General features: G+C 45.6%; 1 protein-coding gene and 2 long non-coding RNA genes across 3 annotated transcripts; all 3 read left to right on the top strand.

Moving 5' to 3' along the window:
• Window positions 1-388: 388 nt before the first annotated feature.
• Window positions 389-22712, top strand: LOC119292800 (probable GMP synthase [glutamine-hydrolyzing]). The gene is made up of 3 exons (XM_037571501.1): window positions 389-674; window positions 851-1134; window positions 22413-22712. The coding sequence occupies exons 1-3, from the start codon at window positions 389-391 to the stop codon at window positions 22710-22712; spliced, it is 870 nt and encodes a 289-aa protein (XP_037427398.1).
• On the top strand, window positions 3551-13102 carry LOC119291351. Its single transcript, XR_005142356.1, has 3 exons — window positions 3551-3650; window positions 12614-12725; window positions 12849-13102. It is a non-coding gene; the product is annotated as an uncharacterized LOC119291351 (long non-coding RNA).
• On the top strand, window positions 14218-19865 carry LOC119291350. Its single transcript, XR_005142355.1, has 6 exons — window positions 14218-15216; window positions 15288-15372; window positions 16123-16341; window positions 16835-16946; window positions 17034-17158; window positions 19472-19865. It is a non-coding gene; the product is annotated as an uncharacterized LOC119291350 (long non-coding RNA).
• Window positions 22713-25423: the final 2711 nt, after the last annotated feature.

The following is a 25423-nucleotide window of genomic DNA, read 5'->3' on the forward strand; positions in this document are numbered from 1 at the left end:
CAGAGCCGGCTCAGTGCGGACGTGCGCCGCGCGCAAGCCGGATGGAGGAAGCGACAGGGAGGGGAGGTCCGGCTAGGGCTACGTGTGTGCGTGTGGGTAGCAGGGCGGTGCATGGCAACGCAACGCTTGCGCGTAACGGTACGAGGCGTCGGGCCGACGCCAAGCCCGAAACAACGAACTCCGTGGCCACATAACGGGATGACGTCTCTGCCCTCGCCCCTCGCCCTGCGACAAGCTAACCTCAGGGTAGATCCGTCCTCTCGCGACTCGTTTCAAAAACCTTATCAGCCGCTCGCTCTGCTCCAAATCATTGCAAGTTCATCCCAAAAAATCGTCGCAAGCTCATCTAAAAGAGTCGTTGCAAGCTCGACCGGTTGGCACTTCAGATATGCCGGGCGTCAAGTCGGAGTCTCTCGCGAGCGGCGGCTTGCCGGAGCTCCCGCGCATCCGCACCACTCGCCCTGCGGCCTCCTCCAAGGTAGTACCTAGAGCCAAGGCGCAGAGGCAGAGCAGTACCAAGGCGAAAGCAGGGGAGGATCGGGAGAAGCGGCGCAACAGTGGTAGTAGGGGGACTTGTGGTGAGTCCGCGTCGTCGGCGACGTGCGGGACCTCACCGGCGCTTGTCGGACCGGAGCTGGAGAAGAGGAGGTGCTCCTGGATCACTGCTAACTCTGGTGAGAACTTCGTTTCGTTTCCGTTGTGCCCTAGCGTCCGGAGGAATTAGTCTATGAACTCCATGATAAATTAAAGACTTTATTATCAGTCATCACAAGCATGTGAATCTCCAATTTGGAGCATGCATGGGGCTGCAATACGCATATAACTTTCGATGGTACCGTCACTTCTGTAGAACCCGTCTACGTTGCATTCCATGATGAAGAGTGGGGAGTGCCGGTTCACGATGACCGTAAGCTGTTTGAGCTGCTTACCTTGTCACAAGCCTTGGCCGAGCTCTCCTGGCCTGTCATTTTGAGCAAGCGGGAGGAGTTCAGGGCGATGATTGATGCTTTCTACAATGCATGCGTGCATGACTACACGGACAAGAAGATAAACCAGTTCAAGTCAAATGGAAGCACGTTCTTGTCAGAGCAAAAGATGCGAGCTATGGTCGCAAACGCCAAGCAAATTCAAAAGGTAAGTTCAATGGTAACATAATTTAATCAGTTTATTTATCATTGATTGAAGACATATACTTGTAAACCACACCCTTCGTTTCAACTTATTTGAAGTCCAAGGTTTGTCCCAAGTTAAACTTCTTTTAGTTTGAACAAATTTGTAGGAAAATGTTTCAATAGTTTGATCATCGTGAACAAGTTTGACCTACGAGAAACCTAAAACTTCCATTAATTTGAAACGAAGGGAGTAGCGTTGAACAAGAAACTTACTTTCCTTTTTTATTCATCCATTCATTCATAATTGATACTGAACAATTTATGTGCTCAAGACCTTAGAGCAACTCTAGCAGATGCTCCATATCCACTTCCTCCAAAAACGTTTTGGAGTGCACTCCATAATGTTATAGAGGTTGTTGAGGTAACGTGCAAAGTCCGATGCTGCAAAATTGTAGCCTCCAAATTTCTTCCACTTCACAGGACCCACTTGTTAGTGGGACACTTCTTTTTTCCTTTTTCTCAAAGGAGGGAGGCTCTCATTGCTGGTTGAACTCCACAGTGCGGTGGCCACAAGGCCACCTCCCCTCGGACTGCGCCGCCAATGGAGCTACGACAGTGTTGGGGATACCATTGTTGGGGAATGTAGTAATTCAAAAAAAAATCCTACGATCACGCAAGATCTATCTAGGAGATGCATAGCAACGAGACGGAAGAGTGTGTCCACGTACCCTCGTAGACCGAAAGCGGAAGCGTTTAGTAACGCGGTTGATGTAGTCGAACGTCTTCACGATCCAACCGATCCAAGTACCGAACGTACGGCACCTTCGTGTTCAGCACGATGACGTCCCTCGTGCTCTTGATCCAGTTGAGGACGAGGGAGAGTTCCGTCAGCACGACGGTGTGGCGACAGTGATGATGAAGTTACCGGCGCAGGGCTTCGCCTAAGCACTACGACGATATGACCGAGGTGTTAAACTGTGAAGGGGGCACCGCACACGGCTAAGAGATTGTCGGTTGTGCCTTTGGGGTGCCCCCCTGCCCCCGTATATAAAGGAGGGAGGGAGGAGGCAGCCGGCCTAGAGGGGCGCACCAAAGGAGGGAGTCCTACTAGGACTCCCAGTCCTAGTAGGAGTCCCCCTTCCTTTTCGGAGTAGGAGAAGGGGGAAGGGGAAGAGAGAGGGAGAAGGAAAGGGGGGGCTCCCTTAGTCCAATTCGATTTGGCTAGGGGGGCGCGCGCCACCTCCTGGCCGCAGGCCTCCTCTTCCCACTATGGCCCATGAAGGCCCAATACTCTCTCGGGGGGTTCTGGTAACCTCTCGGTACTCCGGAAAATACCCGAATCACTCTGGAACCATTCCGGTGTCCGAATATAACCTTCCAATATATCAGTCTTTATTGTTTCGACCCTTTCGAGACTCCTCGTCATGTCCGTGACCTCATCTGGGACTCCGAACAAACTTCGGTCATCAAATCACATAACTCATAATACAAATCGTCATCGAACATTAAGCATACGGACCCTACGGGTTCGAGAACTATGTAGACATGATCGAGACACATCTTCGATCAATAACCAATAACGGAACCTGGGTACTCATATTGGTTTCTACATATTCTACGAAGATCTTTATTGGTCAAACCGCACAACAACATACGTTGTTCCCTTTGTCATCGGTATGTTACTTGCCCGAGATTCGCTCGTCAGTATCATCATACCTAGTTTAATCTCGTTACCGGCAAGTCTCTTTACTCATTCCATAATGTTTCATCCCGTAACTAACTCATTAGTCACATTGCTTGCAAGGCTTATAGTGATGAGCATTACCGAGAGGGCCCAAAGATACCTCTCCGAAACACAGAGTGACAAATCCTAATCTTGATTTATGCCAACCCAACAAACACCTTCGGAGACACCTGTAGAGCATCTCTACTCCTAATGTCTCAGTTGGTAGGTCGCGTTCCGGGTTTTATTTTCGTCCCACCTCACCCGGTCTTTTTTGGTACTTCTTTGGTACTTCCTCCCACCTCACCTGGTCTATTTTCGTCCTCACCGTTACCTCGTCCGTATCAGCGAACCACCCGCTGGTTCGAGCATCGATTGCCTACTCCCACAACGCCGAACGAGGAAAAAACCACTAGAAAATTAAATCTACGAAGTTTAACCCACGAAAAAAAACCAGGGCTGGGGAATCGGTCAAGCGATTCCTCCTGATGTTCGCCCCAGCCGCACTCGAATCAGCCGCCGCCCTCGCCCTTGCAGCCGCCGCTGATCCCCTTCCCCATCTCCCTCCCTCAAACGCCGCCGCCCATCGCTGACGTCCTACACAAGTCGGGCCACGCCCGCAGCGAGCGCCGCACCAACGTCTCCATCAACAAGACGCGGCGTCTCCATGAGTGTGCGGGGCTAGGGTTTCGGGTGCGGCGTCGCCCTGGTCGCCGGTGCGACTCTTCTCAGTCTTTTACCGCGGCTCCGCCTCCTGGATGGCGCTCCTGTGGGCATGGGTGCGCGCGCGTGTCGGCTTCCTCCTCTCTATCATGGTGAGTTCATCCCCTCCTTCTTCCTCCTCTCTGCTCTGCATTTGATTGGGGTGTCGTATTGTTGGGGAACGTTGCAGAAAATTAAAAAAATTCCTACGGTTTCACCAAGATCCATCTATGAGTTCATCTAAGCAACGAGTCAAGGGAGTGAGTTTGCATCTACATACCACTTGTAGATCGAGTGCGGAAGCGTTCAAGGGGATGGTGATGATGGAGTCGTACTCGCCGTGATTCAGATCACCGATGACCAAGTGCTGAACGGACAGCACCTCCGCGTTCAACACACGTACGGTACGGGCGACGTCTCCTCTGTCTTGATCCAGCAAGGAGGAAGGAGAGGTTGAGGAAGACAGCTCCAACGGCAGCACGACGGGGTGGTGTTGTTGGTGCAGCAGTACTCCGACAGGGCTTCGCCAAGCACGTACGGAGGAGGAGAGGTGTTGGGGAGGGGAGGGGCTGCGCCTTGGCTTGTGTATGCAGCCCTCCCCTCACCCCTCTATTTATAGGGGAAGGGGCAAGGGGGGCCGGCCCCTCTAGATGGGATCTAGGGGCGGCGGCCAGGGAGGGGGGACTTGGCCCCCAAGCAAAGGGGGGCGCCCTCTCTAGGGTTCTCCCCCCAACCCTAGGCGCATGGGCCCAAGGGGGGGCGCCCAGCCCTCCCGGGGCTGGATCCTGCCCCACGCAGCCCATGTGGCCCCCCGGGAGGGGTGGCCCCTCCCGGTGGACCCCCGGAACCCTTCCGGTGGCCCCGGTACAATACCGATATGCCCCCGAAACTTTCCGGTGTCCGTTTGACAATTTCCCATATATAAATCTTTACCTCCGGACCCTTCCGGAACTCCTCGTGACGTCCGGGATCTCATCCGGGACTCCGAACAACATTCGGTTTTCACATACAAGTCTTCCTAATAACCCTAGCGTCACCGAACCTTAAGTGTGTAGACCCTACGGGTCGGGAGACACGCAGACATGACCGAGACGGCGCTCAGGTCAATAACCAACAGCGGGATCTGGATACCCATGTTGGCTCCCACATGCTCCTCGATGATGTCATCGGATGAACCACGATGTCGAGGATTCAAGCAACCCCGTATACTATTCCCTTTGTCAATCGGTACGTTACATGCCCGAGACTCGATCGTCGGTATCCCAATACCTCGTTTAGTCTCGTTACCGGCAAGTCACTTTACTCGTACCGTAATGCATGATCCCGTGACCAAGCACTTGGTCACTTTGAGCTCATTATGATGATGCATTACCGAGTGGGCCCAGAGATACCTCTCCGTCATACAGAGTGACAAATCCCAGTCTCGATCCGTGTCAACCCAACAGACACTTTAGAAGATACCTGTAGTGTACCTTTATAGTCACCCAGTTACGTTGTGACGTTTGGTACACCCAAAGCACTCCTATGGTATCCGGGAGTTACACGATCTCATGGTCTAAGGAATAGATACTTGACATTGAAAAAACTCTAGCAAAACAAACTACACGATCTTGTGCTATGCTTAGGATTGGTTCTTGTCCATCACATCATTCTCCTAATGATGTGATCCCGTTGTCAATGACATCCAATGTCCATACTCAGGAAACCATGACTATCTGTTGACCAACGAGCTAGTCAACTAGAGGCTCACCAGGGACGTATTGTGGTCTATGTATTCACACATGTATTACGATTTCCGGATAATACAATTATAGCATGAATAAAAGACAATTATCATGAACAAGGAAATATAATAATAATGCTTTTATTATTGCCTCTAGGGCATATTTCCAACAGTCTCCCACTTGCACTAGAGTCAATAATCTAGTTACATTGTGATGAATCGAACACCCATAGAGTTCTGGTGTTGATCATGTTTTGCTCGCGAGAGAGGTTTAGTCAACGGATCTGCGACATTCAGATCTCTATGTACTTTGCAAATATCTATGTCTCCATCTTGAACATTTTCACGGATGGAGTTGAAACGACGCTTGATGTGCATGGTCTTCTTGTGAAACCTGGGCTACTTGGCAAGGGCAATAGCTCCAGTGTTGTCATAGAAGAGTTTGATCGGCCCCGACGCATTGGGTATGACTCCTAGGTCGGTGATGAACTCCTTCACCCAAATAGCTTCATGCGCTGCCTCCGAGGCTGCCATGTACTCCGCTTCACATGTAGATCCCGCCACGACGCTCTGCTTGCAGCTGCACCAGCTTACTGCCCCACCATTCAACATATACACGTATTCAGTTTGTGACTTAGAGTCATCCAGATCTGTGTCGAAGCTAGCGTCGACGTAACCCTTTACGGCGAGCTCTTCGTCACCTTCATAAACGAGAAACATGTCCTTTGTCCTTTTCAGGTACTTCAGGATATTCTTGACCGCTGTCCAATGTTCCTTGCCGGGATTACTTTGGTATCTTCCTACCAAACTTACGGCAAGGTTTACATCAGGTCTGGTACACAGCATGGCATACATAATAGATCCTATGGCTGAAGCATAGGGGATGACACTCATCTCTTCTTTATCTTTTGCCGTGGTCGGGCATTGAGCCGAGCTCAATCTCACACCTTGCAATACAGGCAAGAACCCCTTCTTAGACTGATCCATTTTGAACTTCTTCAAAATCTTATCAATGTATGTGCTTTGTGAAAGACCTATGAGGCGTCTCGATCTATCTCTATAGATCTTGATGCCTAATATATAAGCAGCTTCTCCAAGGCCCTTCACTGAAAAACACTTATTCAAGTAGGCCTTAATGTTGTCCAAGAATTCTATATCATTTCCCATCAAGAGTATGTCATCTACATATAATATGAGAAATGCTACAGAGCTCCCACTCACTTTCTTGTAAACGCAGGCTTCTCCGTAAGTCTGCACAAACCCAAACGCTTTGATCATCTCATCAAAGCGAATGTTCCAACTCCGAGATGCTTGCACCAGCCCATAAATGGATTGCTGGAGCTTGCATACTTTGTTAGCATTCTTAGGATCGACAAAACCCTCCGGCTGCATCATATACAGTTCTTCCTTAAGATGCCCGTTAAGGAATGCCGTTTTGACGTCCATCTGCCATATCTCATAATCATAGTATGCGGCAATTGCTAACATGATTCGGACGGACTTAAGCTTCGCTACGGGAGAGAAAGTCTCATCGTAGTCAATCCCTTGAACTTGCCGATAACCCTTAGCGACAAGTCGAGCTTTATAGATGGTGACATTACCATCCGCGTCCGTCTTCTTCTTAAAGATCCATTTGTTTTCTATCGCTCGCCGATCATCGGGCAAGTCAGTCAAAGTCCATACTTTGTTTTCATACATGGATTCTATCTCGGATTTCATGGCTTCAAGCCATTTGTTGGAATCTGGGCCCGCCATCGCTTCTTCATAGTTCGAAGGTTCACCGTTGTCTAACAACATGATTTCTAGGACAGGGTTGCCGTACCACTCTGGTGCGGAACGTGTCCTTATGGACCTACGAAGTTCAGTAGCAACTTGATCAGAAGTACCTTGATCATCATCATTAATTTCCTCTCCAGTTGGAGTAGGCATCACAGGAACATTTTCCTGAGCTGCACTACTATCCTGTTCAAGAGGTAGTAATTCATCGAGTTCTACTTTCCTCCCACTTACTTCTTTCGAGAGAAACTCTTTTTCTAGAAAGGATCTGTTCTTGGCAACAAGGATCTTGCCCTCGGATCTTAAGTAGAAGGTATACCCAATGGTTTCCTTAGGGTATCCTATGAAGCCCCATTTTTTCGACTTGGGTTCGAGCTTTTCAGGTTGAAGTTTCTTGACATAAGCATCGCATCCCCAAACTTTTAGAAACGACAGCTTAGGTTTCTTCCCAAACCATAATTCATACGGTGTCGTCTCAACGGATTTAGACGGTGCCCTATTTAAAGTGAATGTAGTTGTCTCTAGAGCGTATCCCCAAAATGATAGCGGTAAATCGGTAAGAGACATCATAGATCGCACCATATCTAATAGAGTGCGATTACGATGTTCGGACACACCGTTACGCTGAGGTGTTCCAGGCGGCGTGAGTTGTGAAACGATTCCACATTTTCTTAAGTGTGTACCAAATTCGTGACTTAAATATTCTCCTCCACGATCCGATCGTAAGAACTTTATCTTTCGGTCACATTGATTCTCTACTTCATTATGAAATTCCTTGAACTTTTCAAAGGTCTCAGACTTGTGTTTCATCAAGTAGACATACTCATATCTACTCAAGTCATCAGTGAGAGTGAGAACATAACGATATCCTCCGCGAGCCTTAACGCTCATTGGACCGCACACATTGGTATGTATGATTTCCAACAAGTTGATTGCTCGCTCCATTGTTCCGGAGAACGGAGTCTTGGTCATCTTGCCCATGAGGCATGGTTCGCATGTGTCAAACGATTCATAATCGAGAGACTCTAAAAGTCCATCAGCATGGAGCTTCTTCATGCGCTTGACACCAATGTGACCAAGGCGGCAGTGCCACAAATATGTGGGACTATCGTTATCAACTTTACATCTTTTTGTATTCACACTATGAATATGTGTAGTATTACGTTCGAGATTCATTAAGAATAAACCATTGACCATCGGGGCATGACCATAAAACATATCTCTCATATAAATAGAACAACCATTATTCTCGGATTTAAATGAGTAGCCATCTCGCATCAAACGAGATCCAGATACAATGTTCATGCTCAAACTTGGCACTAAATAACAATTATTAAGGTTTAAAACTAATCCCGTAGGTAAATGTAGAGGTAGCGTGCCGACGGCGATCACATCGACCTTGGAACCATTCCCGACGCGCATCATCACCTCGTCCTTCGCCAGTCTCCTCTTATTCCGCAGCTCCTGTTGTGAGTTACAAATGTGAGCAACGGCACCGGTATCAAATACTCAGGAGTTACTACGAGTACTGGTAAGGTACACATCAATTACATGTATATCAAATATACCTTTAGTGTTGCCGGCCTTCTTGTCTGCTAAGTATTTGGGGCAGTTCCGCTTCCAATGACCCTTCCCCTTGCAATAAAAGCACTCAGTTTCAGGCTTGGGTCCATGCTTTGACTTCTTCCCGGCAACTGGCTTACCGGGCGCGGCACCATCTTTGTCGTCCTTCTTGAAGTTCTTCTTACCCTTGCCCTTCTTGAACTTAGTGGTCTTATTGACCATCAACACTTGATGTTCTTTCTTGATTTCAACCTCTGCTGACTTCAGCATTGAAAATACTTCAGGAATGGTCTTCACCATCCCCTGCATATTGTAGTTCATCACGAAGCTCTTGTAGCTTGGTGGGAGCGACTGAAGGATTCTGTCAATGACCGCCTCATCCGGGAGGTTAATGTCCAACTGGGACAGGCGGTTGTGCAATGCAGACATTTTGAGTATGTGCTCACTGACAGAACTATTTTTCTCCATCTTACAACTATAGAACTTGTCGGAGACTTCATATCTCTCGACTCGGGCATGAGCTTGGAAAACTAGTTTCAGCTCCTCGAACATCTCATATGCTCCGTGTTGCTCAAAACGCTTTTGGAGCCCCGGTTCTAAGCTGTAAAGCATGCCGCACTGAATGAGGGAGTAATCATCAGTACGAGACTGCCAAGCATTCATAATGTCTTGGTTCTCTGGGACGGGAGCGTCACCTAGCGGTCCTTCTAGGACATATTATTTCCTGGCAGCTATGAGGATGATCCTCAGGTTCCGGACCCAGTCCGTATAGTTGCTGCCATCATCTTTCAGCTTGGTTTTCTCTAGGAATGCGTTGAAGTTCATGTTGACATGAGTGTTGGCCATTTGATCTACAAGACATATTATGCAAAAGTTTTAGACTAAGTTCATGATAATTAAGTTCATCTAATCAAATTATTTTAATGAACTCCCACTCAGATTTGACATCCCTCTAGTCATCTAAGTGTTACACGATCCGAGTCGACTAGGCCGTGTCCGATCATCACGTGAGACGGACTAGTCATCATCAGTGAACATCTCCATGTTGATCGTATCTTCCATACGACTCATGTTCGAACTTTCGGTCTTTGTGTTCCGAGGCCATGTCTGTACATGCTAGGCTCGTCAAGTTAACCCTAAGTGTTCTGCATGTGTAAATCTGTCTTACACCCGTTGTATGTGAACGTAAGGATCTATCACACCCGATCATCACGTGGTGCTTCGAAACGACGAACTTTAGCAACGGTGCACAGTTAGGGGGAACACTTTCTTGAAATTATTATAAGGGATCATCTTATATACTACCGTCGTTCTAAGTAAACAAGATGCATAAAACATAATAAACATCACATGCAATTATATAAAGTAGTGACATGATATGGCCAATATCATATAGCTCCTTTGATCTTCATCTTCGGGGCTCCATGATCATCTTGTCACCGGCATGACACCATGATCTCCATCATCATGATCTCCATCATCGTGTCTTCATGAAGTTGTCACGCCAACGACTACTTCTACTTCTATGGCTAACGCGGTTAGCAATAAAGTAAAGTAATTTACATGGCGTTCTTCAATGACACGCAGGTCATACAAAAAATAAAGACAACTCCTATGGCTCCTGCCGGTTGTCATACTCATCGACATGCAAGTCGTGATTCCTATTACAAGAACATGATCTCATACATCACAATATATCATTCATCATTCATCACAACTTCTGGCCATATCACATCACATGACAATTGCTGCAAAAACAAGTTAGACGTCCTCTAATTGTTGTTGCATCTTTTACGTGGCTGCAATTGGGTTCTAGCAAGAATGTTTTCTTACCTACGAATAACCACAACGTGATTTTGTCAACTTCTATTTACCCTTCATAAGGACCCTTTTCATCGAATCCGCTCCAACTAAAGTGGGAGAGACAGACACCCGCCAGCCACCTTATGCAACTAGTGCATGTTAGTCGGTGGAACCGGACTCATGTAAGCGTACGTGTAAGGTTGGTCCGGGCCGCTTCATCTCACAATACCGCTGAAGCAAGATAAGACTAGTAGCGGCAAGCAAGTTGACAAGATCTACGCCCACAACAAAATTGTGTTCTACTCGTGCAATAGAGAACTACGCATAGACCTAGCTCATGATGCCACTGTTGGGGAACGTTGCAGAAAATTAAAAATTTTCCTACGGTTTCACCAAGATCCATCTATGAGTTCATCCAAGCAACGAGTCAAGGGAGTGAGTTTGCATCTACATACCACTTGTAGATCGAGTGCGGAAGCGTTCAAGGGGATGGTGATGATGGAGTCGTACTCGCCGTGATTCAGATCACCGATGACCAAGTGCTGAACGGACAGCACCTCCGCGTTCAACACACGTACGGTACGGGCGACGTCTCCTCCGTCTTGATCCAACAAGGAGGAAGGAGAGGTTGAGGAAGACAGCTCCAACAGCAGCACGACAGCGTGGTGTTGTTGGTGCAGCAGTACTCCGACAGGGCTTCCAAGCACGTACGGAGGAGGAGAGGTGTTGGGGAGGGGAGGGGCTGCGCCTTGGCTTGTGTATGCAGCCCTCCCCTCACCCCTCTATTTATAGGGGAAGGGGCAAGGGGGGCCGGCCCCTCTATATGGGATCTAGAGGGGGGGCGGCGGCCAGGGAGGGGGGACTTGCCCCCCAAGCAAAGGGGGGCGCCCCCTCTAGGGTTCCCCCCCCAACCCTAGGCGCATGGGCCCAAGGGGGGGCGCCCAGCCCTCCTGGGGCTGGATCCTGCCCCACGCAGCCCATGTGGCCCCCCGGGAGGGGTGGCCCCTCCCGGTGGACCCCCGGAACCCTTCCGGTGGCCCCGGTACAATACCGATATGCCCCCGAAACTTTCCGGTGTCCGTTTGACAATTTCCCATATATAAATCTTTACCTCCAGACCCTTCCAGAACTCCTCGTGACGTCCGGGATCTCATCCGGGACTCCGAACAACATTCGGTTTTCACATACAAGTCTTCCTAATAACCCTAGCGTCACCGAACCTTAAGTGTGTAGATCCTACGGGTTCGGGAGACACGCAGACATGACCGAGACGGCTCTCAGGTCAATAACCAACAGCGGGATCTGGATATCCATGTTGGCTCCCACATGCTCCTCAATGATGTCATCGGATGAACCACGATGTCGAGGATTCAAGCAACCCCGTATACTATTCCCTTTGTCAATCGGTACGTTACATGCCCGAGACTCGATCGTCGGTATCCCAATACCTCGTTTAGTCTCGTTACCGGCAAGTCACTTTACTCGTACCGTAATGCATGATCCCGTGACCAAGCACTTGGTCACTTTGAGCTCATTATGATGATGCATTACCGAGTGGGCCCAGAGATACCTCTCCGTCATACAGAGTGACAAATCCCAGTCTCGATCCGTGTCAACCCAACAGACACTTTCGGAGATACCTGTAGTGTACCTTTATAGTCACCCAGTTACGTTGTGACGTTTGGTACACCCAAAGCACTCCTACGGTATCCGGGAGTTACACGATCTCATGGTCTAAGGAAGAGATACTTGACATTGAAAAAACTCTAGCAAAACGAACTACACGATCTTATGCTATGCTTAGGATTGGGTCTTGTCCATCACATCATTCTCCTAATGATGTGATCCCGTTGTCAATGACATCTAATGTCCATAGTCAGGAAACCATGACTATCTGTTGACCAACGAGCTAGTCAACTAGAGGCTCACCAGGGACGTATTGTGGTCTACGTATTCACACATGTATTACGATTTCCGGATAATACAATTATAACATGAATAAAAGAAAATTATAATGAACAAGGAAATATAATAATAATGCTTTTATTATTGCCTCTAGGGCATATTTCCAACACGTATGTAGTATACGTGCTGGTTGGCAAACGTCCAGTGCTGTTTGGTTTGGATACACACATGCATCTAGGCTATTGTCTTCTCTCTCTACGCGGAGTGCAAGGTGATTGATTCATGGTTACTGCCAATCTGTTGCAGCATATTCGTGTGGCCTCGACCAAAATGTCGGTGTTGTGCTCTTGTAGAACAGCATTAAGAGGATGTGATATCAGCTAGCTTAATTTTTTCCAAACTCCTGCAATGAAAGGATGTAAGTCGCCTTCGGAACGATTGAAACACACATGAGCCTGTAATATCGAAGCAATTTTTCTTCCTGTAGATGGTTATCGATGTGCAGATTTTAGTAAGCTTATGCTATCGATCTTCTGGTCAGGTGGTCCTGTCAAAATCAGATACTAATGGCAGTTTTGCGAGTGCATGCATGTTCTTGTCATTTCAACTAATCTGGCTGGCCATGTTTCCATAGAAAGGTTCAAGCTTCTCAGCCATACAATAGGTGTCAGACACCCAGACTTTATGAGCATGTGATTTGTTCAGGCAAGCAACGACAGGCACAGCTGAAACACATCCTACAAATTTTGCTTCTCTCAATTGCTCGTTTCTCCTGCGCCGCTCAGAGCATCCCGATGGACAGTGGTGTTCATGGCGAATCGATGGGGCTTGCCTTCCTCTACACAATTGAGCACAGGTTCCTGATCATAATACAAACTTTTGAAAACATTATATTTCCTGCTTGCACTTTACTTGAAGCATAATTATACTACGTATATTTAGCGGATACTATTGTTTGAGTAATAAAAATTTGGAAGCTCAAATTATATACTTGCTTTAGATTGTTGCCTTAAAAAACAATATATCTTTTTTCACTAAAATGCAGGGTTCATTTTTCATTCAGGAATAAGGATAGTACAGGGTGTATCTGAAAAATACGGTAGTGAATGGTATGCCGGCAACAGCCCGCAAGGACCAAAGCAACTCTAATCTGGTTCGCTCGGTCTTTGAATCAGCTGGTTAAAAACCAAGAGGTCATTTGGGGTTTGTAGTAGTGTTATTTACTAGAGGCTACTTCCCTTAGTATTGTCGATGTCTACTTGACCTTTCATGGGAATCGGATGTAACCATCCCGCAACCTGCGACCGTTCTAGCAACTGGCAATTATTCTGTAGCAAAGCACATCAGTTTGTTCTATTATGTTAATCGGAAAGTCTGTACATATGAGTTCAGACTGAGACTGAGAGAGTGATATAGATTTGCTCGAGTTTACGAAATATATTATGTTGTTACTTGCATCTTTCTTGGATTTTTTTCCTTGCATTTCTTCTTCTTTTCCCTACCATCTGTTTTATAGAAGTTTCTACATCAAATTAAGCAAGTACATTATCCGTTCTTGTCCAAGTTTATCTTATTCCTTTCATCGGAAGTCTGTACAAATGAGTTTGGACGAAGAGAGTGACATAAATTTGCTTGATATTTTGAATTATTTTCTGCTTTTGGGTTTGCATGCTATACTGCTTGATTAATGATTATTGAGGAAAATTAGTGGCAAACGTTGGTTGAGAAAGCTCCTGCATTTACTGTAATGCACGGTAGTTTATTGCAATATGATCTGCACGGTAGAAAGCACTCATATTTGATTTGATTCTGTTCTGTGCTTGCCAATAGTAATAACTTGAAATATGCTTTTATCATGATTATAAAGTTTATTGATGATGCTTTATTTCAGGATATGTGGAGAGGCTATTTGCAATGTGTTCAAGGCAGATAGTAGATTATATGGTTAAGCATCTCACTTATATTGGTAATTTTTATTTGTTTTATTTAAATTAAAATGGTTTATGTATTCTGCTCTATAGGTGAATTTGCTCCAATCATTCTGCAACCCTCGAGGAGGTGACATTTCCATCAAATGATTTTACAGCTCGTTTGGTGTCAACAATGGGTGGCAGTAAACTGCATTGCTACTAAGTGCGGAGTAAGGACTAAAGCATTTGTCTTATTATACACACATTACATATATCAAAATGACCATGAAGGATATAGTTGTTTCCTCAGCTTCTGTCTGCCAAGGACGTGGTGGATCCAAAGAAGTTTCTGGTGCAGAGTTAGCTTTGGAAGGAACTTCTTCTGCTCATTGTTTACATGCTGGTGGTACTCTTGGTGTTTTGCCAACTGGAAAGAAGATAGTTAGCATGGGCATTATTCATTCATCAATGCCAAAACACAAAAGGCTTAGACAACAAAAAAGAATGCCCGTTTTTCAGTGGTCTATTGAAGAAAAATCAAAGGGGGCAAAAGATAATACTCCCTCCATTCCGATTTACTCGTCGTGGTTTTAGTTTAAATTTGAACTAAAACCACGACGAGTAAATCGGAACAGACGGAGTAGTATTTCTAAAGGTATTTTTCTGGAGATCCGACATTATCCATTTCTTATATATTTTTCCTGAAAATAAGTAAATATATTAATTAGAAGTATCAGGTATAGAACTATTCTAAAGTGATTTTTAGTATCACTAGCACCACCAACAATTGGCATGTGGGCTTGTTTTCCTTTGTAAGACGATGATGACAAAGTTATCCCCGGGTCTGAGTGCCTCAAGTGTGCATACAATGGCTTACATATTAACTGAATATTGGGTTTGATCTTCAGAGAATTCTCAATGCGTAGAGCAATCCTCTCCATATTAACACATAAAGCCCCATTCCCTCCCAACACTGGCCGGTGGCGGAGCTTGGCAACGGTTAGATTCTTTTATGCTGCCTCTTCATTTCCTGATAAATGAAATTGAAATCTAATTCTATGATGTGGTAGGTGGTGATGTGGAGGCGATGACCATCATGGAAGAGGGAAATATGCTGCTAGATACTGATGTTGATTGCAACGACTCCATTACATTGTAAGTTGGTTAATGGAACAATTTTGAGCTTACATATATTATAATGACATCTTTCTTGGAACTCGCAGTGGTAGAGAATCTGTTGTTTGCATAGGCAAAAAATTATAGAGGCCAACATTGGCCATAATATCCCCTTTCGCTTTGAGAACTGATGATGCATAACAAGAGGCAAATATTTGTAGGCTCGAAACCATGACCTTGGTCCTCTCTGCAGCCTCAGTATTCAAATTTAGATTTTCTTTGTAATAAGTCGGTATTTTGCCACCTTATAGATGGCCTACCATTAAGTATCATATGCTCCAAAGCTATATTTTGTTGTGGCATCGCTGCTTTAGTATTCTTCGCTTGCATAGCTAGATCAGCAGTGCAACTTACACCAGGGGCAATCCATGTGAGATGACACCATTGCTAATACATCTCCTAACGAGTTCACCTTTTCCCTCTCATATGGAAGCAGCATACACCATGGACAATCTATGTGCTGTCCCAGTAGGAAGTACTGAGCCCCCAACTAAAATCACCGAACATTCAGTCTGAATCATAAACGGTGGACCCTTTCCTGGATTCATAAATTTGGTCAGGTCGAGAGCGCAAGATTTCAACTTTAGTTCTTGGAGATGATTATTCACATCTCAGTGCCCAACCCGATTATTATCAGACTGTAAACTGTGTCTTTGAGTTGCGTGTAGGTTATTTAAATGTATTGAATTTCTACAGTAATATTAAGATCCAAATTACCAATTTTTGTAGGTAACGAGGGGATACCGCAATGGACAAGGCAGAAATCTTGTTCAGAGGGACAATGCCCACGGGTGACTGCGGTGTGAGCTGGTGTTGTCCCGTCGTGGCAATAGGGACGCAGAGGCAAGGTGGAGGCCAGAGATGGCATGGAGAAAAATTATGACGAGCAAAGCAGTGGCATTGTACAGTAACACGGTCATGTGTGTGGCCTCTGCGCAGCAGCGACAGGTAGCCATCGGAGCAAGGACAACGACGCACACACATGTTTATGATGCTGCTCGAGGCCACAGGGCCAACCAGGATTTGTTATTCCTTCAAAGTGATATGAAAACGAAGATTCTACTTGTATAACTAAAGTTTGATCTTCAGTCCTACTCCCTCCGTCTGGAATTAGTTGATGCTCAAATGGATGTATCTAGATGTATTTCAATGCTAGGTACATCCATTTGAGCGCCAACTAATTCCGGACGGAGGAAGTACACAACACATCCTTTTTAGCGGAATAAAAGGCCACAACTTCACCACATATGAGTGTAACTAAATCTCATGTTTCATGCTCTAACTTTTGTACTAAATTATGTTAAGATGACTAAATTCTTTTTGGTTGTATTATATCCCTCTATAACATCTTCAGTTATCAAACATGCCAGCGTTCACGTGAATGCTGGTAAAATATTCCTGTCCATTTTGGTTCAACATCAATTAATGTGTTTTTTGTTAGATACAGGCAGTGGCGGGTGGCGGAATAGCAAGGCATCCGGTCAGATGACATGGGTCGATGGGGAGTTGGTGGCTCTCGACTACAACAAAGATCATCGAGGCAATCTATATTGGTTGGTCAATTACTAACAACCTAACACAACATGTTTCGAATTGCATTTTTTATGACTAAAAGTAGCAGTTGCTGCTATTGTATTAAGATATCAACGAGAATCCAGAATAGGCTCTTAAGGGAGCAAGGGTGTTTGGCGCCTGGAGGAGCGTCCGGGTTCAAGGATCTGGCCCCCGCCATCGAGACGTATGGGGTCGTCGCCGAGTACATCTGGTACGTACACATGAACCTCCCTCCACTCCAATGTCGCTGCTGTTTGTTTCGTCTGTCACTATGTTCCTAGAGACCACAACAGTAGCTTCAGGATAGGGGGCCAAACCTGCATCTTTTTATGATTTCTTTTTATTAGATTAGCACGGGAACGAGCAGTGCAGTGAGGATTTGGCCCCTTAAAGACTTGGTGGGTGATAAGTGACGTCCATATTCTGTAAACGTCTTGGTCCCGGTTCCAACTCATTGAATACATCTTTTTAATATGTGAATAAATTCACTTTCGGTCTGTTTGCTAACTTGCTAATTGCCTTCTTACACCCCATGGCGGATCTGTGTATGAAAGTGTGATTGGCTATAAACATGAAAAAATTACCAAAACAAATAGTAGACCGTACTTCATGTGTGCATTGAGATGAAGTGTAAGGATCACGTGATATATATCATTTCATATATCATGTCAGCAAAAACACGCTGTGATGGTCGCCATCGGCTGATGGCGTACATTCCTTGGCACTGGGATACCGTAGAGGGGGAGGGCGACGTCGTGGAGGGAAGGGGAGACGACGCTGGAATGTCGTGGCATGCTTTGATGCCAGCAGCGTCAGTTTGGAGAGAAGCTGGGGGTAGATATGAGTGTGAGCATTGCTATGAAATGCGATATGATGGTGAGCGTTGTGCCGTGCAATGAGAGAGTGAATTGCTTTTTCAAAAATAAAAAGAAAAGGAGTGACACTTTTTTTTGGGAAAGTATTTGATTGCGATCAGAGAAATGTCACATACTTTTATATAGTTGAAAATATCAGATACCCTAACAAGTCATGTTTATAATGGACCAGACCAAAAAATCATTGAGTTTTAACAATCATAAGAGATGCATACAAATAATGCTTCTTAATATATTTGTTACACATGATAATACAAAAGGTGTGTTTATATATATTCTTAATATATTTATTTATTTTCGTATGAGAGAGATAAAGATGGATTATGTCAACGTTTGAAAAAAAACCACCAAACAAGGGTGTAGGGACGATGCTATTGAAAGAGGTAAAAAATTCATCGAGTTTTGTACAACAAAAGGCCCGTGGCAACGCACGGACATTCTACTATATAGATTGTATATGAGTTTTTTTTTAATATATGTTTATATGTTCACCTTTATATATCAAAGACAAAAACTGGTAGCTTATGATTGTGCTTTGAAAATGCTGATTGGCAAAGTCATTGACGTAACTATGATGGGCTGGCCTAAAAGCATGATTTCACAGAATTGGAAGAAATGCATACAAATAATTGTTCTTTTTTGAGAGATGTTGCACATGCATACAAATGATTGTATTAATTTATTCTATAGCAACGGATCCACTGTGGTAGTAGTAGTGGAGGCGGATATAGTGTTGTAAAAATGTTCGACAATACCGGTTGATTTGTATGAGGATCTGCAAGGACACGACACATGTTGAACCATTGAAATATTTAAGTCCACTAGATAAAAGGATGGACACATGAGCTCGGGACCTGGTTGTGGGCGCTGAACTCGGAGAAGGTGCGGCGTTGTGGTGAACAGGTTGTGTCGTTGTGGTGGTCACCCTCGGCTATGATTGCGTGCAACCCTTGGCAGTGGGAATTGGCCTGGGATGCCGTCGAGGGGAGAGGAGGGGCGGGCGACTCCGTGCAGGCTAAATGATGTGTCGTTGAGGGGAGGACAGTGAGAGGCCGTTGTGGGCAGAACAGTCCGGGGGGAAGAAGATGTGAGTGCGAGCGATATGTCGTGCTATTAGAGAATAAGAGGGCATATTGATTTTTTTAGATAAAAATAGGAGTGGCTGCTTGTTTTTGTAGCGAAAAGCGATTGCTTGCTACAAAAGGCATGTCTCATTTTTTTTATATAGTTAAAAATATCACAAACCCTAACGAGTCATTTCTGGAGAATAATTATCAACAAATAAATTACAGGAAGCACACATGTTATTAAAATTTTGATGTGACTCACTCTACTAAAAAGCACAATGCGACTCACTGTGACTAAAAATGGTCACCTGCTTATATGAATATAGATTGTATATGAGTTTTTTTATTATTTTAATATATGTTTATATGTTCATCTTTATATATCAGAGATAAAAACTGGTAGCTTCTAATTATGCTTTGAAAATGCTGATTGGCAAAGTCATTGGCATAACTATGATGGGCTGGCCTAAAAACATGATTTTACAGAATTGGAAGAAATGCATACAAATAATTGTTCTTTTTTGAGAGATGTTGCACATGACAATATAAAAGGTGTATTTCTATATATGTTTAATTTTGCAGGTTATGAGAGAGATGGATATGAATTATGTTGACGTTCAAAAAGAAACCATCGACAAGGGACAATATTGATGAAAGGGGCAAAAAATTAACAAAATTTTAAGTATATATGTGCAATCAAAAAAAATTATTTAAAAGGCCTGTAGCAACTCATGCAAGGTGCTCTCACGGGTGTAGGTTTGTCCATCGCCATTTGACTTTATAACCGTGCAAGACAGTTGACAGCAGATCGCTTATGGTAGGACCTAGCTATTACCAATGATTTATACTATCAAATGCAGTGTCAGTGAATGGTGTTCCTTTATCATGGTTGAAGGTTGCATGTCTTCTGCTAGGTTCATTGATACTTCTCGGTATGTACTTGAATGTTCCTTACCTAATTTTTTAGTGGCTACTATTCTTAGTGGACAGAGATAAGGTTTACATGATAATTGTTGTCGAGTCACTCAAATACATGCATGTTCGTCTGCTCTGACGGCTACAAGGAGCAAGAGATAGTGGGATGAAGGATGAGTGGGGGAAGGGCGAGACGGAGCTATATAGAGAGGGGAAGAGTGGAGAGATAAGGTTTACGTGATAATTATTGTCGAGTCACTCAAATACATGCATTGTAGCCCGTAGCAACGCACGGGCATTCTGCTAGTCTTTATAATCACCCAGTTACGTTGTGACGTTTGATAGCACACAAGGTGTTCCTCCGGTATTCGGGAGTTGCATAATCTCATGGTCTGAGGAACATGTATAAGTCATGAAGAAAGCAGTAGCAATGAAACTGTAACGATCATAATGCTAAGTTAACGGATGGGTCTTGTCCATCACATCATTCTCCTAATGATGTGATCTCGTTCATCAAATGACAACACATGTCTATGGTTAGGAAACATAACCATCTTTGATTAACAAGTTAGTCAAGTAGAGACATACTAGGGACACTATGTATTGTCTATGTATTCACACATGTACTAAGTTTCCGGTTAATACAATTCTAACATGAATAATAAACATTTATCATGATATAAGGAAATACAAATAACAACTTTATTATTGCCTCTAGGGCATATTTCCTTCAACCATGAGGGAGCGCGTGGATGGTGGTACGAGATCACGATGACGTAATATCAGGGTCACGGCGTGGGTGGTGGTGACAGTCAAGGCGTGGAGTGGGAGTACTGGAGGAGGGAGGAAGTGATGGTGTGCATGGCGTGGGCAGCGGTGACGGTCAAGGCGTGGAGGAGGGTGGGAGGAGGGAGGCGGTGATGGTGTGCATTGCATCGGGGCAGGTGGCAAGGAGAAGTGTTGTCAGGGCCGAGGTGGAGACTAAGAGCATTGGCATGGAGGTGGCCGTCGACACCGGCGAGGTCTGTGAGTGCAACGCCTAGGCCGCTGACATGGACACCATGGCTCCACAGCTGCTGGTTGCAGGGAATCGTTGGTGGAGGAGGTAGTAGTTGATGTGGGGAGGAGGTGTCTCGCCGACCGTGGGAAGGAGGTGCCAGGAATCGAATCGGGATGGGCAGGGCAGACACGGTGGCACGGAGAGGATGTGCGGGGTGCCGGTGGGTGTGGCGCTAGAGGACGGTGCCGCCATGGTAGGGGCGATGTGGGGAAGAGGATGCAAGGGGCATCAGTGGTCGGGGAGGATTTGAGGGCGGTGGCGGTTATCTTGGGATTCAAGCGGCACCGGCGGCTCGATTCCGATAGGATTCACGCACCGGTGCTCGATTCTGAGCGAGGTGATTGAGGGGAACGACCCTTTTGTCCCAGCAAGGAAATTACCGAGTGCACACCAAATTTCCTCTCACTGTCTCCAAATATGGGGCTTGGGACTGCACATATTGAGCTCCCTCCAAAAAACTTGGTGATGGAGGTAGGTTTGGAGAATCTGCTAGAGTGCCTTTTTTTTACCTCTGTAGCCGTATTGACGGTTATTATTTGGTGCTTTTTGTGAATCTACTAGAGAAGCTATTAGAAAATAAGGATGACACTTCTTCCACTCAGTGCATATAATGGGAGGGCGAAATGTTAACCTATCTATAAATAATTGAGAAAATATGTCTTATTATCTCAATTTTGTTACGTCGGAAGCAAGCAATAAAACATTGTAGTAGATGAGCTTCTTTCAAAGTAAAATGGAACCATTTCCCACCCACTTGATGAAATCCCAACAAGACCTTGCATCTTTTAATGTCTTGAGAAACTTCAACAAGTTTCCGCCTGATTTTTGGCGTTTCTTTCTTTCCTATGCTTTCTTTGTCGATTTTACCAAGCATTTTCTCTTTTCTTTCTTCTGGTCATTTTAATTTTTTTTATTTATGAACTTTTTTTATAATTCGTGAACACTTTGTGAAATTCATGAAATTTTTTACAATTTATGAAATTTAAAAATCATAAACGTGTTTCGAATTGAAGAATTTTTAAAATAAATCATCAACACTTTTGACATTTCAAACAAATTTTAAAATTATGAATTTTTTAATTCGTGAGTCACTTCTAAATTCAAAAACTGTTTAAAATGTGAATATTTTAAAATTTCGATTTTTGAACTAATTTAGAAATAAAAATAAAAACCTGATAGGCATTTTTTTTCCGGAGCCAAGCTATGCCGGTTTACTCGAATAGTTTTTCTTTTCCTAAAGAAGTGACAAGGCGAGTGAGCGAATGAGTGCTAAATGGGCGGGCCTGGGGTGCGATGTAGCGACATTTTGCCGCTTAAGGCGCTAGATAGGAGGTCCCGAAAAATGTCTCATATGAGAGTGTGAGTGTGACTCCAAAAATAAAAATCGGAGTGTGAGTAACTCAGAACAACAACACTGCTGCTGATCCATTCTTCCTGCATCATACTACTACTACTACTTTGCAACCTGTCGAATACAATGTACCCTTGGATTCCCCGACTAGGAGTAGCACTAACAATACCCATGGTATCGCCGATGTCTATCTGCAGGTAGTCCGTGAATTCGGGTCGTTCAGCAACTACTGCTGGAGCTTCGTGAACCACAGGCCCATCACAAACGGCTTCCGCTACGCTCGCCAGGTGCCCACCAAGACGCCCAAATCTGAGGCTATGAGCAAGGACCTGATGCGCCGAGGGTTCCGGTGCGTCGGCCCCACGACGGTCTACTCGTTCATGCAGGTCGCCGGGATCGTCAACGACCATCTGCTGTGCTGCTTCAGGTTTGATCAGGTTGGCGGCCAGCCAAAGGCTGCCGTGGAGAATGGTTCACGATCAGCGAGGTGTAGTTAGCCTATGACTCTTGCCTTGTATTGTACTGTATCTGATAGGTGTGCTCATGTTGTATTTGGCCTTCGTCGGATATGACAGTTAGTTTTGCAGTGCTTGTTTGTGTGGTGTGACTGGTGTCTGGTGACTTGTAGCGTGCATTGTGGATTGTACAAATTGTGGAACTGTGTGCATGGTCGATCAAGGTGTGGTTTGCTTTCTTCATTTCATGTAACGCATCTGTATTCGGGAGTGTAAAATTGGTTCGCTACCATGTATATAGACTGCAGTGAGCGGTGTGGTGGGTTTTTTTTTTTTTTGAATTTTTGCATCTATGTACGACAGTACAAACAATGCTATATAATTTGTATCGGCCGGCAAATGTCCAATTTCAAGGTTGTACTTTTGTCTGCAGAATATAGCGTGTGCGTTTGTTATTGGTTTAGACAACACACGGAGTGTTGTGTTGGGTCGACATGGCAACGAACAATTCGTCAGCCCTTATGTCACACACTTGCCTTGTATGGCAAAATCACAAGATAAAGTTTGTTCCCTAGAGAAGTGAGCCCCTAAACAAACAAGCTAACCGTACCAACAAGAAAGTTCCACCACCTTTCGTCCATTCATCAAGCTGTTGTTAATTAGGCAACTAGAGTGACTAAGAAACACGTCCCTAAACTAATCACGACACGATGGCCACGTTTCGCCTCGCCATGGCCGTGATCTCCTTCCTTAAACCTCTCTCGCACATAAACCCTTTCTTTAACCATACACTTGGGGTTAGTGAGTATTAAACATTGGAATCAAATCATTTCGCCAAAACAAAAGCCTACCACACCCCTCGAGGGCGGCATCCTCGGTATGCGCGAGCCCGGGTCACTCGCTCCGCTCACACGGTCCGTGCGCCTTCCACGCACGTGTCGCTCTCCGGGTCAGCCAGGTCAGCAGACACGAGCCCACGTCATCGACACGCAATGCCAGGGGAGCACTTGTGTGAGCCTTGCGGTGTGGCCGAAGCTAAAGCCCACAAAGTTAACGAGTTTGTTTACATTAGCGTTAATGAGGCTTTGTCCGGATGTTTCCCGGCGCGCTGGTCCCCTACCTAGGAGCGAGCTAGCCTCATCCTTTGCCCGATTCAGTGGTTGGTGCTTAAGCTTTACGAGCATGCAACTGGGATTAGTTTAGACTCTTCTAGGCCTTAGATTAAGGGGAGGAGCAAAAGAAAGAGCACAATCTTAACAAACTATCATGGCCCAAAGCATGCCATGTGTGCGCCTGCGCCCCTAGTTTAGCCTGCGCGGAGTAGTACCAACCTTGGGGTTGAAGCTTTGCGCGGTTGCCGTCCAATGGGCAATGTATGGATCGATGCCGCGTTCCCTAAAATGTGGCGCCTTTATGGGAAAGCATGCATGCAAGATGGCCGGCCATGATTCCGGTTAAGCTTGGCATTAGCGCTGCTGTCAGTTAAAAAAACAAAACATCGAGTTTACACCTGTTGCCGCGGTCACTCCGCCTCTAGTACCGAGGTTAATTACGTACACATGTGTCGCGCCCTAGGTGGAGGGCCTCTCACAAGGTGAAACGTACGCTGTCTCCCTCTAATCTACTAGTGTGGACTGTGGAGTACTCTGCAAGACTGCAGCCATGGACACAAAGACATATTACGGCTGACACAGACGTCCGTATTTTGGATTCAGTTAACTAGTCTTCTACTACTATTCCTTGCAGAGATATACAGTGATATCTTTTAAGTTCTTTGGTGCGTTAGTAATTTACCACGTACGTACTGTGACAGCGGCGGTGCCTTGTCTTAACTAACTGACCTACTAGCTTGGAGTTGGAGAAGACACATTGACTGACTCGACGGCGATCGGTCGGTCAGTGATGGCAAGCTTCTAGCAAACGACGAGGGCAACGACCGGCTAGCTATTAACCTAAGCGAGAGGAGACCCTTTAGAATAACCCTAGTAGCGATTAGTGGCGCTATCACGCAAAAGGCCACGGAGGAGATCGGCCGTATCAAGCCAGCACTGTCACGCGCGCGCGCCTCGAGGAGGAGGAAGAGTGTGCGTACGTTGCTGCTGCTCCGTTCGGCGTGCACATGCACGCCAGGAGACGGCTGCCCAATCAAATAGAGTACTGTAATGGATTTGATTTTGTCAAAGCGCTACTCCTAGGCTAAGCTTTTCTTGCAAATTGCGACGAGGTGAAGCCTTGACCGCTTGTTCGATCGGAAAGCATGGTTAGATTAGGCGAGGTAGGCGAGCCTGTGTCAGAGCTAGCCGTGGCCCGTGGCCCGCGGCCCGAGGAGATTAGGTTTGGGTACGGTGGTCACCATGGGGTTTAATTACGAGTATTATTAGTGAAGTGATCAACGGGTTGATTAACATATGGCGTTGGGATCCCGCAAGTTGGAGATGGGGAAACAGGAACGGGAGGTGTCCGAGATAAGGATGGCAGTGGCAGCGCATAGTTTAAGCCCGAGGCCAAAGCCAGCTTTGCCTAACCAATGGAGTAGTAGCACCAACCTGATTAGTTTAGTGCATAATTGAGCGATTCTGTGTGGTGCGCGTGATGCCAAAGGGGAGCCAAACTACGAGGGCGTGTAGCTATAGGCATGTGACAAGGAATCACTGCCCGCTCTGCATTAGTTTAGCATCTAATTCCAACCGGTACGTCGACAGAGCTTTCAGGGTTTTTTTCAAATGAGATACAATTTGGTCTCATTCACTTTG

Source organism: Triticum dicoccoides, chromosome 4B (genome assembly GCF_002162155.2).
Source record: "Triticum dicoccoides isolate Atlit2015 ecotype Zavitan chromosome 4B, WEW_v2.0, whole genome shotgun sequence".
Taxonomy (NCBI): domain Eukaryota; kingdom Viridiplantae; phylum Streptophyta; class Magnoliopsida; order Poales; family Poaceae; genus Triticum; species Triticum dicoccoides.